This window comes from Calonectris borealis, chromosome Z (assembly GCF_964195595.1).
Source record: "Calonectris borealis chromosome Z, bCalBor7.hap1.2, whole genome shotgun sequence".
Classification (NCBI taxonomy): Eukaryota; Metazoa; Chordata; class Aves; order Procellariiformes; family Procellariidae; genus Calonectris; species Calonectris borealis.
In genome coordinates, this window is record NC_134352.1 from 33,872,726 (window position 1) to 33,891,064 (window position 18,339).

General features: G+C 39.5%; 1 protein-coding gene across 7 annotated transcripts in view; it reads left to right on the forward strand.

The window, feature by feature from the left end:
- The window catches only part of ZNF462 (zinc finger protein 462), a 93,691-nt gene that overhangs the window by 53,730 nt on the left and 21,622 nt on the right, over positions 1 to 18,339 (forward strand). For 5 of the 7 annotated variants that reach the window (XM_075137479.1, XM_075137476.1, XM_075137481.1 and 2 more), the window contains 2 exons: positions 583 to 701; positions 4,889 to 5,080. In XM_075137479.1, coding sequence (XP_074993580.1) covers positions 583 to 701; positions 4,889 to 5,080 — 311 coding nt within the window. The remainder of the gene's footprint in view (positions 1 to 582; positions 702 to 4,888; positions 5,081 to 18,339) is intronic. The other 2 variants (XM_075137482.1, XM_075137483.1) reach the window with 1 other exon arrangement.

Sequence of the window (18,339 nt, forward strand, 5' to 3'; positions counted from 1 at the left end):
TCATGCAGACTCTCCCACACTGTTACTTCGGGAACTCTGCTGCCTTTTAATCCTGGAACTCATCAACTGCAGCCTGCTGGCACCCTCCCCAGAGCAGGGTCTCTAATCTGCTTTTGCTGCTGTACTCAAAAGGCGGCTTCCTCAGTAAAACTGGTCAAAAATACTTCCCTCCGCCTTCATCAACAGGACAAAAGGGGGCATATTTCACAAAAATATTTGCCCGGAGAAAAATTCTGTAATGATAATTTTACTGTTCTTGTCTATTTTTTTTTTCTTCAGTTGGTCCTTTTAAGTCTGGATCAGGTATAATTTAATTTATACTAATCTTGCCCTGTAAGTTTATTTAAGTGGCTTGCTTTCTGCATAACAGAATTGGTGTCAGCTCTGCACCTTTTCCTCAGATTAGATTGTACTTTATTCCATAAGCAATCCTACTGAATTTTAAGAGAGAGTATGAGAAAGGATAGTTTCTGCCTCTTATTTAATTTATTATTGCTGTTAAGTGTTTTGCTTTGCATCTGAAGGAACAGTTGAAACGATTTACTCTTTTGTGTTTCCCTCTTGTTTCTTTCTCTTTTCAAGTCTGGATCGTCATATGCAGACCCATCATGGACACCATAAGCCGTTCCGTTGCAAATTGTGCCCATTCAAGTCCTCTTATAATAGCCGCCTGAAAACCCATATACTCAAGGCTCATGCTGGTAAGTTTTCTCTCTCAGTTTTGCAGTGCAGCAGCTGAATCGCCCGTGTATTCTTGTTGCTGATCAGAGATGCTGGTTTGAACCACGTTTTTTGTCAGCAAATTTGGGTAAGATTTTCAAAGACAAGTCAGGATTGGCCAGCCGACACACCTGTTGGAATGAGTGGGAGTTTGGATAATGTTTTTTGAAGGACAAGAATTTAAAATAGTGATGAGTACTTCAAGAACTTCTTCCTTTTCTTCTATTTTCTTTTATATGAATGATTTTTTTTGTTATTATTTCTGCTTGTTTCCAAGAGAATTTAATCAGTCTGCTTATACCATTGGTGTCTTAACGGATTGGTAGTGAGCTTTGCTCTGCTATGTTTGTATTTATGTTTGTGCTTTAGGTGTCTCTGGGAAAAGGATTGTGGATTGCACCTTGGTTTTGGTAGAGCCTTACGCTGGCTTTCACGTTAAAACCAAACATTGCAAACTTTGGGAGTCAGGTCTGTGTGCAGCAGACTGAGAACAGCAGGATTCCATTATCGTACATGGAAATTTGTCTTGCAAATCTCTGTATTGCAGTACGGAATCCATACAAGCAAGCAAGCAGACATGCTTCTGAACAGGAATTGGGAAGGTGATGTGTCATACAGGATAGGTCACCTTTGATTATTAAAAAGTGCAAGACTCAGAATTTCCTCATCTTTATTCCTTGGCCCTAGACTCTTGGCACCGTCACACATCATGCATTGAAAGGTTATCAGAAGACTGGAGTCAAAACTCACTGGCTCCATTGGTTACAGTTGCATCTTTGTGATTAAAAGGACAAAAAATCAAACCACAGTCCAAACATGCACTCTGATGCAAATAACAGAATATTGATCAATCTAAAAAACTGCAAACTAGCCCAGGTGTTAAAAACTCGCAAGTAGAAACTCTTGGAACAGATGACAAAAGGTCTAGAAGTATGTTCCTTTCTTTATTATTTGTTTACACTATGTCATATACTCAGGTTGGGGTGGAGGAGGCAGACGGGGAAATGGGGAGAAAAGACAGGAGGAATTTATAGCTGTCTGCTGATTTTTTTTAAAAAAAAAAAAGGGTAATTGTCACCATTGATCCAAAGGCACTTTTCGTCTACAAAAATGTTGGAGGGCTTGATGGTTGCTTGTACTTCGTTTCTTGTATTGATTTTGGATTTCACAGAGCTTGTGCCAGGACCCTTTTCTGTAGCTGGATGGGTATTGTGGATTAGCTTAACTTTTGCCAACCTCTTGTTGTATGGGACCATGGCATTCTGTCCCTTCTAGGAAATCCAACTGTATGCAGCAGTTCCAGTTCACAGAGTCCCACATCCTGTAGGAGGTGACATGGGTCTTTATCTTCGCCAACCCTGAAATAATATTTTCTTTATGCTATTGTACAGTTGGGCTACTTTGTGTTACCTTGTTTGAATCTGCCAGATTTTTAGAGCCAAAGTTAGCATGCAACTAATATTTACTTCACACTTCTCTTCATGTAAGTCATTGATTTATTTATTATGAACTCATGCTTTTGAACTTGATTAGTGGACACTCCTTGAAGGACCATGTTTTGCATCGTACAAGAACACAATTTCATGGTTGCCTAGATAGTGCTTGCACAATGACTTGTGTAACAGGGTTTCCAAAGGCTTATGAACTGTTTCTGCCTCAGTCCATTTCTGCTGAATGAATATTCACATCACAGAAAAATTGCTTGTATGTTTTTCAGTCAGAGCTTTGCTTTGTTGTGTTTTGAGTCAATCCTTCAGAAATATATACTACTGAATAAACATGTTATGAAGACTTTTCCTAAGACTCCCCAGTTTTTCAATAACAGTGATTCTCTGAACCTCTCTTTTGTTACCATTTTTTTGTCTCTTCTCAATCAACTCATTATCAGTTTATTTAGAAGTGGAAGCTTCAGTCCTCCTGAATTTTTCTGAAGTCTCCTGGAGATCTTTAAAATTCAGTGAAATCCTGAATCCTGAAGTCTTTTACTCAGTCTGCCTCTCTCCCTCATTTTCTGGGGATGGGTCAAAACTCGGTGGACTTTAAAATGCATTCTTGCCTAACAGCTGATACCAGTCAGTGTTTCTGGCATTTGTTTTTCCTCCAGTATGTGCCATCTCCTTTGGCATGGAGCAGAACAGTTTGCAGTATCTCTAAATGGGCTGTCTGTTGTTTTCATCTGAACTTTTTCACCTGCTCTTTTTTTTTTTGCTTATTTTTTTTGAGGGGCCTTTGTTAGCATTTTCTAGTGTCCTTGCTTCATTAGTAATGACACCGGATGCGCTGCGTGCACAAATGGTTGAGAGTATTGGCCCTGCTCAGTTTCTGTGTAATCTGGAACATAATGCTTTGAGTATGTATCAGGTGTTGAGACCCACTACATAAATTTTTAGATTTATTTATTTGTATGTGTATTCATATAATCATTTTATGAAATGCAAAACTAGTAGTCAAAAAAGTGCAGAAGGCTTCTGTTAATCCAAACTGTAGCCTTTCCTCTGCGATCAAACACATCCTTTCATGCTGATGTCCACCTGAACTGTTATGGCTGAACAGTGGGTATATTTGTTAGCTGTGTCTAGACTGCTTAATATGTAATCATCCTCCATTTGTTGAAATGTACTTTTAAATTAACGGTTGATGCCTACTTTCGTCAAGGAATCTTTTATACTGACAACCATGAAGGTCTATATCTGTGTCTTACTGGTATCTTACACCTTGGAATTTCTTTTGTCCTTACAGTATCCTGTTCAGCAACTTGTTGTACGTGCTATACAAAAAATGTTTTCTTTCTATTTTTGAAAGAGTAATATATAACTGATGTAATATGCAGGTGAGGAATGCCATTTGAAAAAAAATGTGGGACAATTTCTTGTTTCACCATTTCAGACTCCAAGTGATCTTTTCTTTTTCAGATGTACCAAAAGAGGCTTTTTAAGAGTTTGTGTTTTGTCCCCATGATTAGCACAGTTTTTCTGGAAGAGAGGGGTGGGAGTTATTTTTATGTAGGATGGTTGCTAATCTTTTCACGTGTGCTTACTTTGACTTACTGCAATACGTGTGTTTTCACATTCTCTTTTGGTTCACTTATTTCCAGTGTTGGAAACAATGCTGTTTGAGAATCTTGTTCACTAAATTTGTTGAGAGATGGAAAACATGTTCTGCTTCGTTCATTACCAAAACTCTTGTTCTGCTGTTACTATTTATGAATATTTCACTTCTATATTAGTTTTGGCACTTTATGTACAACTCATGTGGCCGGTGTTACTCTTGTACATGGAAGTGGCACTTCCAAAACAATAACTTGGCACCTGTATAATATCACATTGTTTGTGTTGGGACAGTTTCACTTTGTGTTCCAGTTGCCTCCATGCTTAATGCAAAACAAATCTTGTCTCAGGATTTGTTTCCCCTTGTTTGCTGTCTCTATGGCTCAGAATGTATTCAAAATTAAATTCACTACTGTTCATTACTTCTGTTCTTTCACTTCTTTTTAGTGCTTTTTCATAACACTTTCACATAGCCTTACAGATATGCACTGTTCTTGGTATTGCCATGTTCACTTCTTGTAGTAAACCAATCTTGACTTGGTTACCAGTTCTATGAAGATTACTCCTGCCTAATGGCAGGTTTTTCATAAGGAAAATGTGACCTTCCCCAAATGTAAATTCCCCCCCTTTTTTGTGTTTTGTTTTTTTTTTTTTTTGAGGGACCTTTGTTAGCATTTTGTAGTGTCCTTCTTGCTTCATTAATAATGACGCTGGATGTGCTGCATGCAGAAACAGATGACTTCACCCTCTCTAGTTGCTGTGCTCCTAAAGAAATTTGGAAGTGCTATAGTTAAGTGACTCCATTTTCATCCCAGAGTCTGTTTTCTTCTCATACCATGCAACACAGGCATGCTAAGAGTCTGATCTCTCTTTTTTGGCATCGGTCACTTTACAAGGATCTGCAGTTGTCAAAAAGCAATACTTTGGTCCAAAGCAGGTGTCTGTACCCACGGACTCCAGACTGCTCCAACAAGGAGACACGCATAGCTTGTTCTCTTTGGGATCAGTCTTTCGCTGAAGAGTCCATGGGAATTTTACTGCCGAGTTCAGTAAGAGAAGTATGGGGGCCCCATTTTGTTTCTTTTGTGAGCTGATGACTTGCCTGTATTTCGCTCACCCAGGTGAACATGCCTACAAATGTTCCTCCTGCTCATTTTCCACCATGACAATCAGCCAGCTGAAAGAGCACTCCTTGAAAGTGCATGGGAAAGCACTGACACTACCAAGACCCCGCATTGTCAACCTTGCAGCCTCACACGCCCACCACACCTCCAAGAACCACACTCCTGCTGAAGAAGTGGAGGACTCTAATGGTAAGAGGTGCCTCAGAGCAAGAATTTAATTGTCTAAGGTGCCACTTAATATTTTTATTACAAAAAAAATTACAGCAGGCAGCTTGCCCAAAAAGCAGCTTCGTTTGATTATTAAGAAAAACCAGAAGTTGCATCAAAACCAAGAGTAAACGTGGTGTTGTAGGAAGTGACCTGCTTTAGATCCTCACCAGTTCATACTACATTAACTTGTCCTGTCACCAGTTGACTTTGGAATATGTCAATGCTGGCTTTACTTCTTAGCAGAGATTTAAATTGTAGAAAATTTTCAAAGGCAGAGCTTCTATTGATAGCCAGTGGGAAAGGGATCATCTAATTCCATCTATGCTCCTAAAAAACACCCCTTTATCTTGTTAGTAGAGCACTTCAGTGGAAGCACATGATTAAGCTTAAAATGTGAACCTGTAATGATAGTAAAAGTAATTATTCTTCTTGTCCTTGCTACGGACGATACCAAAGTACCTTCAGATATTAAGCTGCATCTGCAGGAAGGAGAATCTGAGAACCATTTTCTTTTCCATGCTTTCTTTGAAAGCTGTTAATCCCCTTGTGCTGGAGGACTATGCAGAAGATATTTGGAAAGCAGCAGAGGAAGGGACACTCCTAACAGAGAAAATGCAGACTCATGGAAGAGGTGTTGTGTGATATCACAGCAAGTGTTAAAGTTTTTTAAATGGCAGCTTATGAGGCATGTTTTGGGTGTCACTTCCTTCCAATTAAGAAAAGAGGTGGTCTTTGGGAAAAAACTCTTAATTCCTGGATAAGTTGCCTTGACATGGGAGGAGAATGTAGGTGACTATAAATAAAAGGTTCAGATCTGCAGATGTTCAAGGAACTGGGATGGATGGAGGGCGTATTAGAAGAGGGAAGAAAATACCTTTTTTCCAGAAGTTTGAGAGGTTCTTAGGGTTTTTTGTTGTTGCTGTTTTGCTTGGGTTACTGGCGAATTAAGGATGGGAGGTAAATATTATCTGTAATAATTTTGTAGCATTTTTGGTCTCCCATCTTCCCTTCTTTCCTTTCTTAACAGAAAAAAGTGTGAAATGAGAAGGAGTGAAAGAAATAAGTTCAGAAAATGAGAGAAAAGAATTTAAAGAAAAAAGTAATCAGCATAGAAGTACTTTATTGAAGAAAAAGAGAGAAGTGAATAATATTTTTGTGGTTTACTTCTGGGGTCAGAATCAGAATCTTATCGAAAGATTTTGACCAGCTGCTCTCAGTCTACCTTTCGTCAAAGGGTTGTCTGGAACAGTGCAATGAAGACTTACTAACTGAGCTTTTCTTTTTGCTAATGCTAGTTTAAACTAATCCAGCAAGCGGAGTACATCTTGTGATGTATTCTGCTGCTTTTTTTATTGCTTTTTTAAAAAAAATGTTCCATTACTGACTAAAAAGCAGAGAATAATTTTCAGTGGCTGCCCTAGTCTTTCCTGTGTGTTAGCAATCTTTTGGTAGCAATGATGTGTTGAGAGATACAGAAGGACAATACTTTAATTTGGGAGGGATGGTTCATTTTCTTCTCTTTTTGCTTATCCCAGGAGCTGAAAGTCATGATTAGTGAAGTTGAAACTCAAGTGCAGGTCTCTGTAGAAGATAATTTTACCGCCTTTAGGAACTCCTCCTAAAAATACATAAAATGATGACTCTGTTAACAAAAGCATTTCAAGAGGTTGACTCTGTTACCTAGATCTGTATTGCAGCCTGAAACCAAGGCAGAATTTGTCCCAGTTAGCTCGATCATCTTTAAACAGGGTTGATGGTTAAGTCACTTTGACAATCATATAAGCCACCCACTGGGGAGCTAGTCAGATCAGTACAGGTGTTACAATAATCATGTTAACATTTTCAGCATTGCTTGAGGAAGGAATAACCCATTTTAAGTAATTTTTTTACATGAGGAAGTTGGCTGAAGATCATGTTAATGATGGCTGCTCTTATGACATAATTTATTTTTGGTTTTTAGAGGGGGATAAATCAATGTCTCTGTGGCCTAGGCCTGCAGGTGATATGTAGGACTAGACAAAAGAATGGTCCCACTGATAGGAAATGCAGGTCTCTGTGACAGGCACTATTATGTCCAGCTGGAGCCAACACTAAGTGGGGCTCACATGGTGTAGCGCAGTTGGATTTTGCCTGTGTTAGTGTGTATAAATAACCTGCAATGCGGGCTGTGATCAAGTTAATTCACTGGGTATGCAAAATTGAATTAGGGCTGGGGTGAAAGGCAGACAAAAGGTTGCCTCATACTGTTATGAACTTATTTTGTAGGTTAGGAGGTATGCAGCAGGTTAGTATAATAGAAATGGTTGCAGAAGGGGTCTATCCTTGTCTGTGCATGAATATTGTAGTTGGAATAGGAGATGGAACAGGATGACTTGGGGAGATTTGAGGAGCAAGCAGAACTCATCTTGCCAATTGTTGAGCTCTGTAAAAATGGAGAAGAGGGAAAAGGGTACTGAACTGTAATAGCAGAGTGCACGTCTGAATGGAACTGTTTTGGGACAGCAGCCCAGTGGAAATTCTGCTGATGCTTTTTTTCCCTCCAGAAATTGTTCCCTCAGAGGCCTTTCTTAGAACATTTCTTTTGTTCTTTTAGATTGATCCATTCATTAAAAGATGTGAATGTATTTAAATTTCTGTGACTCATCTCTTGTAGTACTGTGTTGATAGCAGCAAGCACATCTGAAGTGTTTGACTGTGTGTCCTGGGGATGTTTTGGGTGCTTGATATACTTTTCATGGAAGTGAAATTAAAGTGGAGTAGGTGCTTAATGTTTTAGGTAGATCCATCCCTGGCAACTACATTGTCATTAGAAAGCATAAGAACCGCTTCGGTACTTGTATGCCTCTCTCTGGCCAGTAGCGTAAGAAGGTGATTGTGTCAGTCTCAGTGAGTCAGCAGAGGAGGCTTTCTTACAAAGACATCATCAGAAGATGCTGCTTTTTGTATCCTACCTCTCTTTGCATGTTGGGCAATATTTTGATATATAAGAAACCTGTTTTCATTGTATCCTAATCTACCTAGAGGTAAAGCACTCAGGGTTTTTTGGGGGGTGAGGTGATGATGTTTTGTTTTGGGGGTGTTTTTCTTACAAACAGCCACAAAAAACCAGTAAATCTTGATCACCAGTTCAACTTCTCTCTGTTTTGCATAGCATAGGGGCACTGAATGGTTTGTGGTGTCCAACTCTTGTTGAAATGGTAAGGTTGCCATTGTGGTAAAATGTTCTTTTGCTCTTCTGATAGTTTACAGATATTTTTCCTCTTGCGAGAAAGAAATGATGGTGTTTGACTATTTATTTGCATTTGTGTGGTTGGCTTTTTTGCTTGTTTGGATTTGCTTACTTATTTGCCCTTTACACTGAAATGTGGCTTAACACTTTTGCAAACTTATACAGTAAAAATTCAGTGTAAATTGAAGTATTACAAACTGCTAGGAGGATTGGGTGAATCCCTTAACAAGATCTGTTTCCGTGTTCTTTCACAGTCTTTGTGAGAATCAGAACTTATATTCATGTTAATCTCTGCCCAGAAGGGTTGTATGGATTTATTGATGATACTGTCATCCTGTGGGGCAGTATGTGTCACAGATAAAGATTTCCAGTGTTGCACTGTGCAGGGTCAGCTCTGTTCCCGTTGACTTGAGTGCAAGGCAGTGGAATCCCACAATCTGCACTGTCAAGGCATAACATTAGAAGACTACCGTCTCTTGCAATAAGGAAGAGTTGGAAGCAAGGCAGAGATACAAAAATTGTGTGACTGAACACTAGAAATCAGGGATAGGAACAATAGCAACAGGTGTTACCTGCAAAGTGATCATCAGCTAAGGAGAAAGCGCATGGCAACAGACGCTGCTTGTGTAAGCACTGGTGTTAGCACGTTTGCTTGTATTCAAGGGCTTTGGAGGTGGTGGACTGCCTTCTTCTTATAAACTGGAGAAACCCATGAGTGCAACCTATTGTTATAAAGCTCATAAAGCAGAATGAGTCAATAGATTGATAAACAGTTTCATGTTATGACTTCACCCTCAGCAAAAGCTTCTTGGGAGCATATAAAATACTTGCCCTAAATTGCCCTGGATAGTACTACTGCTTTTTTGAGTAGCTCTTTGTTTTGTGAAAATGATCCCTTTGGCCTAGCTGCATTGTAGAGCAAAGTACTACTCTTTATTCATATGGCTGGCAGATTTGGAGCCTCATAAATTTGTCTGTATCATGAGTGTGTGCAGTAATTTAAAATGATAGTTTTTTAATTGTACTGATTAAGAATATTGAATTGTCAAAATAAAACAGTAAGGTGCAAGTGATAGACTAGGCAGACCTGGATGTGACTTTAATGTCTTCTCATTCATGGTGCTATTGTACAAGATCATTCCTTTTTAGTGGTAACCAGTTCTTGAAATGTAGAAAGCAACACACTTTGTGTGTGTCCTTGAAGCTGATCATCATGCTTTTCACTGTTGTGCAGACCAAACGGGGATCTATCATTAATACCAGCACATATCACAAAATACATGCATGGTCAGAACTAGAAGATTTTTTTTGAGTTTCCCAGTACATGGTATGTCAACATCTTCATTAAATTTAATTACGTGCAGCAGCAAATGCCTTGAAAACTGCTAAGTGAAACACCCAATGCCCTGTTCCAGCTTTTTCTGAACTTTAGCCTTTGCCAGTGGAAAAGAACTTTGCCTCATCTAGAAACTGAAATATAAATACATCTGCTTGCCTTGCCAGAGCTAGGCTGGGCACAAAACTGCTTGACTAAGTCCTGTTTCTGGGACTGTTGTTTAAGAACTGTAAATCCCTTCCCATTTCTGTACACTTTTTCAAAGTGGATAATGCATAATCAGGATGTGTATCTTCTGTGTTGCTTGACAGATGAAATCCTGAGGGATGCAGAGGGCCTTTATCAGGTTTGCTAAAGCAATTTCATGTACTACCAGAGCAAGAGGAGAACAGTGGGAAGCAAGGAGCCTTTTCAACAAAATTCTCTCAGCTGGTGCCAGCGAGGCATTGTTACAGTGATCCACTCAGCCCTAGAGCTGCATATCTCCCTCTTCCTTCCACCTTTCAGAAGAGAGACAAGCTTTCCATATGCTCAGACATAGTACCCCTGATTTTTTTTTTTTTTTTTAATCTATACCATAGTTTGTGGCTGACTTGTTTATTTCTATTTGCGTGCACTGTTGCTCTTGATAACAGATATTTTTCTAATCTTCCAATCAGGACAGAAAGTTCCTGAGACCATCCTCTTCACCTTTGGTGCTGTTCCTCTCTCATTGTTGCTACCCTCTCTTAGTGTTTATGGCTGCTGCTGTTTGGGAAAGACCACAACGGTCAGAGTCCTCATGGCCTGGAAACCTTGTATTGGAGCAGAATAGCCTTTTCTTTGTATTTAGTTTGGTTGGTTTTCCCCTTTTTTTTTTTTGGGGGGGGGGGGGTTGACCCCACTCTTTTGAAGTTTGAGACCCTTCTATTTCACTTTTGTTTGACTGGGGAGGCAGAGAGCCAGTAGTGACTACAGGGCAAATTCAGGCAAAGCTTCAATACCTAATTGCTTTAATTGCAAGGTGAGTTGGAAGGATAGCATCCATGTTAAGGGTGCAAGATGGTGATGTGCGTACTGCAGAACAGAAGTTGCCTCTGCTTTTGTAGTTACCGTCAGGTTGCAAAGAGCTGTCTACGTGTTCTGCCTGTTTCCCTGCCTTTGTGCCCCGTAGGAGTGATGCTGCATGCTCAGTCTGAAGTACCAGATTAACTCTTCTTCCTTGCAGGCTGCTTTTTTTTCCCTAGCCACAATGCATCTTTCTCTACCCTAGAGCAAGTTTCTACTTTCCCCTCAGACTTTGTCTATCTTTCCTTCCCAGAGGTGCTGCCCATGGTCATACTGCCTGCCAGTGCTTGTTAAAACTCTCCGGTACTTGTTGGTGTGTCTTACTTATTGTGGTCAACATTAAACTAATTATCAGATGTTGGATCAGATGGGAACTTTTCTCCTGCATCAGACTGGCAGAGACTGGTGGAACAAGTGCAGGGTTTGTTCACCTCCAAGTTTACTGAACAAACTCCTCACTGTTTCAAGGACATGAGGCACTGGGAGTGACCTTGTTCTCTGCAGCTCTCTTCCACTGGTGTATAGCTGTTTGGCTTTTGGCCTTTTCCTACAGCATGTTGAGAACAGTTTTGTGGCTAGTGGAACAGAGGGAGATGTTTATTCTGTCATTGGCTGTGCTCAGCGGGGTGTCAACTTGCTGTTCATTGTGCTTTTTTCTGGTCCTGAGCTTTTTGTGCTTGAACTGAATGGGTAAAGGCAAAATTGAGATTCAACAGGATGGAGACAGGAACTCATGCAGCTGGGAGAAGGTTGCTGTCAGTCTTTGTATGGATTTGGCCAGCCTGCTGTGATGGGATTGATGTGATACTGAAAGACTTGCCTAGGATAGAGAGAAGATAAGTTGTTTGGGTGGATCAAGTAATAAATGAAGGAAGAAACATCTTCTGGATTCCTTCTGGGCAGACAGAAATGACCTGACTGAACTCACGGTGGAAAGAAAGAAGCATATCTAGACTCCTGTTGTTTTTTTTTCCTGAGGTTTTTGCTTTCTTTTGGCTCTGATTTTTATGTTCAGGATAGGGAACAAAGTGGTAGGTGATGCTTTCTTAGCTGTCACGTACTACTGCCGTCGCTGGAATTTGTGATCACTCTATACAGAGTAAAAAGGATGCTATTGCTATAAAGGGATACGTGGTACGACTTGACCAATGCTGTGCAAGAGAGCATTTCTGCAGGGTATTGTTCCCACATGTTAGTAGCCTTCTTGTGTAAGCTAACTGATATTCTCCCTGTCCCCTGAGATTCCAGTTACTTTATATTGATCTAAAACCTGCTAGAGGGATTTGGTGCTTGATGGAGAGGTAAAAGTCCTTTGCTCATTTTAGCTCTTTTGAAATGAATGTATGTCATCTTCATAGTTGATGGCCCAAAGTTTGACGTTTAAGTAGCTGGTTTTATTTCTTCTTTAAGGGACATTGTTACCACATTTCGGTACCAATGCTTGAAAATACTGCCCAAAGTGATCTAAGCTCAGAGCTGGTGACAGAGATGAGGTCTTTCTGTTGGCAATAATAATAATAATGTCAAGGTATATGCTGGAAGTCTCCAGAACAAAGTACAAGTTCCTGAGCTCTGTGATTAGAATGGATCCTCCATATATTGTCACTGTAATTTTGGGGCCAGTTTTAAAGCAGAGTGCAAAAATGTAGCATTTGATAAAGCTGGATTTCTTTACCCTCTTCATTTCAGCCTTAGAGGCAAGTGACCATTTAGGTGACAGCAGCGTGTGTGTTTGTGACTGTGTGTTTGTATTAATAGAAATACTTAAACGGCCACAGCAACAGAGAAGGAAATGTGGCATGCTCCTGAAAAACATCTCATGAATTGCCCTTAAAAATGAGAAGGAAATCATGGAGCATAGTAGCATGAGGATGGTTTGGTTACCGGTGCCAAAAAAAAATTGCTTGATAGATTATTGTCTGAGTGAAGAATCAATCGAAGTAGGAAATCTTTGAAAATTCAGAGAAGAACCTGTTACCAGTAAGTCCTTTTAGCAGATTGGTTAAATCAGCATCTTGCTAAAGCTATTTCCAGATCTGTTTGTTTTCCTCTTCTATAAGTGCACTTCCATTTATGAGGTTTGGGTTTAGCTCAACGGAATAAGGAATAGCTAGGCAACTTTTTATTTATGCATTTTATGGAAATAGGTAAGCACATGGAGATCTAAATATTTGACACGTAGCAGAAGTCTTGGTTTTAAGTGCCAGCCTATATTTAGACAATGGAATTTTATTCCTGGAATAACAAATAATAAGAATATAGGCTTGAAACACGACCATCAGTTTGAACTGTTCACCCAGAAGAAGCCAGTGGCAGCAGATTCTCAGCCTGCAACATTCTTTAAACAGAAGGCAGTGGATAAACAGAGGTGAAATAACACGAATGCCAGAGCAAGGGAAACATGATGCACTCCCCATGCATTGTCTCTGTGTTGTAAGTGAAAATTGCAATGGGCAAAGGAACCGGTGGGGTTAGAAAGCTGTAGTGGCTTGGCACTGGTGTTGCAAAGGTCGCAAGTGGTAGAGCAGCTACTGAAAGAGCCTAGTTTATAATGAGAGGGTTCTGTGCAGCCTAGATGTGGCTAGTAAGTGGCCAACTCACCTGAAGAACTGCAGGAATTGAATTGAAGCCAGGAAAGAAATTTTGTTGTGGGGAGGATGGATGAAAAGAAGGGATAACTAGAAATTAAATGGCTATATGATGAAGTGTTTCCTGACCCCTAAAACGGATCCTTCCAAATCACAGCATTAGCAAAGCAGGGTAATGATTCAGGCAGTGTTCATGACCATCTTGTGCCTGTCTTGAAAGCTAATACTAATTAGGAATTCCTGGTAGTGTTGGATACTCAGAAACAGGAGGGCGTGGGAAGCTCTTGGACTGATCCTTTTCTTCTGATGGAAATAATATGGTATAACTTATTTCATCAATTACGTTACTCCTTCCTATGTCTTACACAATTCCTACTGTTTTCCATTGCATCATCTTACACAGAGTATTACAGCCACTTTCTCCTTGATCTCAACTATGAAACTCCAAGATTCTTCAATAGGCAGCACTATGAGACACTCTCTGTGTAAAGGAATTCAGATAATAAAATTATTTATTATTTTCTTCTTAGATTAAATTTACGTCCCTTTGAAATGATTTTGATATTAGCACAACATTGATATATGCATAGCATATATCCTGTCTCAGTTCCATTCAGAGATAGGTGTGCACGTAACTCAAAAGGGAATTCAAAGTTATAAAGAAACATGGATATAGTTTCTCACCTCTTTTGAATAAGATTGCGTAGTCCATGTGTCTTTCTGGTTACCCTCTTCTCAGCCTTAGACACATATGTAGTATCTTTCTCACAAAAGCTGGTCCAAAATGATCCAAAAATTGGCCTTTACAGATAATGCTGAAATAAATTCCTCCAAGAAGGTTTTTGGGTTTTGTGGTTTGTTTTTTTTTGGTTTGGTTTTGTTTTGGTTTGGGTTTTGGTTTTTTTGGGTTTTTTTGTTTTTTTTTGTGTAAATCCTTTAAATGGCAATTTTATTCCAGGGCTTTATTTTCTTTCCTTTCTGATTACTCTTTTCTTTTGTCATTCAGAGTGTGTGAAGAAGAACACAAAGTTTGTTTCTATTACATCTTGTTCACAACATCCTAGCAATGTAAAGGCTCTTTCGTAGAAATCAGAATTTAGGTAGAGGAGCTTCATATTCTGTTTCTAAACATGCGATGAATAAAACTTCCTTCTACTGTATGAAAAAAACACTTCATGAATGTTTTGTTGCATCCCTCTGAATCTTAATCTCTTCTATATTCCCCTCCCCTCAGCTTAATTTATTGCCAGAACATTTCACCCTCCCACATATTCTTCCTTCCAGGTCAGTGCTGCATGGCATAAAGTGAACAAATGTGTGTAGTCTTGACAATCTTTTTATGACACCCTGCTTTGCCACCTTCCCACTTTTCAAGCTGTTGCCATTCATGACTATATGCTATCTTACCACTCAGTGAGCTGGTAATTTTGAGTCCCATTCAATTTAGAAAGGGATTATGTTGCTAAATTTCCTAAGTTCCACTCTTAGCCTTATCTTATGCCTTTTAAAATAATAATTATTATTAGTTCAATCCTCCGTGCTTTTGGCCATATATTTTGTGTTTGTTGGTATTTTTTGGTATAGTATTGCATCTTGATTTGATTTCACAAATATGTTTCTATCCAGAGGAAACCATTTGTCTGCTGCTTTTCTTAATTCCTTGGAATTTTTCTGTCATTCTTCACAGAAATCTTCTCTTTATGTGAATTAATTCACAGAAAATTAAATAGCATTCCAAATATTTTCCTTTTAGTCTCTTTAGGACTTTTTCTCACAGATCCATAGTGTCCTAGGCCTGTATTGTTACTACATTCCCTTTTTTCCTCCGAAAGCGTTTTTAAGCACTTCTTGTTATTTATACATTCTCTGTTTTTCTCTTATCTCAGGAGCCAAACATCCCCTTCCCTAGTTTCATTTGTCATACAAATGCTGATCTCTTTTGACTTTGCTTGATGTTTCTGTGTGGATGTACCAGGAAAATCTAAAAAATTTTTATCTCCCATTGTCTCCTTCTAGTCATTGAGCTATTCAATTATGAGTAGTGTGCAAATGCAATAAGCTCGCTTTCCAGTGTACTCGAACAGTGGCTTTTCCTGAAGAGTGTTTCTCCCTCCATCCTTATCCCTCATTGTACAGGCATGCAAATGCTTGAATTAGATGTGTCTAGTTCTGTTCACCCTAAAAGGATGAAGCGATGGTTTGATTTCTTTCCTTTACTACTTCAGTACTTAGGTACTTTTTCCTCTGGTTTCTCAACTGTTGCTCAGTGTCTCTTACTTAGACACGTCCAGGTGTATTTCTGGTCTCTTGTTGTTTGGTTTAGGTGTCTTGTATTAGTGTGTTTTGCTGTTGCATATGTGTTCATGAATAGCTCTGAAAATACCTACAAATAACTAAACATCATTTAATTTCTGAGTAAATTTATGTATCCAGATCAGAATCTTTAGGTTTTTTTTTCTTCTGAAAAGATCCCAAGTTTTTCTTCTTTTAGGTATCTGAAACATGTTATACGCTGCAGAGAATCCATGAAAACTTAGATTTTCATTTTGCTTCTGTGGTGGGTTTTCATTGCATATTTATCCCCCGTGTATGATCCCAGGGTATGCAGGTGCGTATCAAGCTGCATTTTCATGATTGCACTGCATTGCATTGCATTGCATTGTTGTGGAGACTGTGAATGCTCTTTTGGATGACGTAGTAACTTCCAGTATTGTTGACAGACTGATTGTGACAGTCTTTCTGTCTGTACTCTGAATAAAGTTTTCAGGGTGGCAACATCACTTACCAGGCATTTAAGTGTTTTAGGCACTCTGGAAATGATGTCTCTCTTCACCCCGTGCATGAGACTTATGTGTTATTACCAGCATGCAGTAGTAATTTAGATATGGCTGTATTGATGGGGCACCATGAGGACAGTAATTTCTACTGTTTTCCTTTCAACTAGTCTTTTCCGCATTTGGATATGAGAATGCTGTTGTATACTGAGGGTAGATTCTGTGGTCTTTTAGATCCATAGGTGCTGGCAGGGATTTTAGATCCATAGGTGCTTGCTAGCCTTGTTACTCTTCCTGTGCAGGTCTGTAGGTAGACGTCGTATGTGAAATCTCAAAATTGAGATTTGCATCATTGCTGCTGTTCTTATATTTTTGACTACATCAATTACTATTAATTTTTGCCTCTTGGCATGACTGTAGGTGTCCTTCCTTTTACATCAGATCATCCCATGCTATTACCTTGCTTTTGGAGTTGCACAGTTAAGTCCTTCCATTCATTTTGGATAAAATTACTTTTAAAAATGGATCTCAGTGGTTTTGGTGTGGGCTTTTTTTGTTTGTTTGATTGTTTTAAATCAGTCAGGGCTAAGTAGTCCATTGTCTTTCCTTGCATTGCATATATGAACATGCTTTATTTTCTTGTGCTGCCTCAAGGCTGCTCAAAGAAAACAGTGCCATTTTTTTCCTTAACATGTAATCGGTACTTCCTGATGATTCATTTTTCTTCATTTTCTTCCCCTTCATGTTTTCTCCTTGCCTTTGTGTTTTGCATTACTTAATACAAATTCTCTTAACTTCTCCCTTTGCTTATTTTAATGTCTGTCTTCTGCTTTCTGACTTTGATGTAGGCTTCTAAGGCCATTTTACTTTTTTCAGACGTGGATGGCTAGACCCTCTTCCTGCTCCAGGCCAAGGTTGTTAACACTTTCCTGGAGTGCTCCCAAGCCTTTGTGCTTGGGGTGCAGGAAAAAAGACTGAGGTGGAACTTGTGTACAGCCATGGCTCAATTGTTGGTCAGTTCTGAGGGAAAAGCTCTGCTCTCTTCCTCCTTCATTCTCCAGTCTTACATCCAGGCGTCCTGTTGTTGCAGCAACACCACCAAAAGGTGTCCAGCCATTTGGTGTGCAGCAGCTCGAGGCTTCTGTGAATCCTAAGGGTCTTACAATACTTGGTCAACACCTTAAGTCATCCCAGCGCTGAAGTACATGCAGAGCTGTTTGGAACATCAGCCCGTTCTTCCAGTAGGAATAGAGGAGGTGCCCATGTAGAAGTGCTCTGACAGTTTAAGGCAGCGCTGTTGTTCCTTGGCTGTGGATTTACCTCCCTAGTCCTTCTCTCAGGTACTGCTTTTGAAAAATAAATAAAAAAATACAAAACCTCAACCCCATCATCTGTTTCTTATTTGCTGGCAGTTCATTCTGTGCTGTGTGCTAAAATGCATGTTTGGAAGCAAACACAAGGCAGTTGCTATCTTTCCACTGCCTTAACTGGTTTTGGAGTGGGCATGAAAAAGTGTGGTTCACTGAAGTGGGTGGAAAACCTCCCAGGCCTTTAGTCGGCTTTGGACTCTGTCTTGGTGAGAAGTGTTGAAGTGTTGCTGGTGGAGCTGGGTTGCACCTGGATGCTAGGATAGCTGTCTGGCAAGCTGATTCTCAGAAACCAACAGAAGCCCTATACACATGTGTTAATCCTGAGTGTTTTTCTTCACGAAGTGCTAAATCTTGCACTCCAGAAGGATTGCAAAGTAATGAAAGCATTTGGCAAGGGAAAAGGGGAAGAATACACAGGCAGAACTAGGGACATGCATGCTACCATTGTTTAAGTGTAAGACACTCCATATAAGCTCTTCAGATGGCTTTTTTCCTGTAAATACCATAACTATCTTAATTGTACTGGAGCAATATACTAAAAATTGTAAGGTGGCCAGCATGAATCCTGGTTGAAAGAAAGTAAGAATTCAAATATTAAAGTTAGAATTTGCTTTTGAATATTCGTGATGACCAGGAAAGCTACTTTGTGTACTTTTTTCTCCTGTGGGGATAGACATGTAGCTATCTACTTTTGCAGTTTTCACATACCAAATTCCACAGAAGTATGTAAATACTTGATTGAAAGTTACAAAGCTGGAATAATAGACACCAGATGATAGGGGAAGTAAAAACATCTGAAGTATAGTAGATCTTCCAAACAACAACAAAACTTCCTTGTTCTGAAAATAATCGTTTTTAAACCTGTAACTTTCTTAGCAGTGGATATCATTGAGG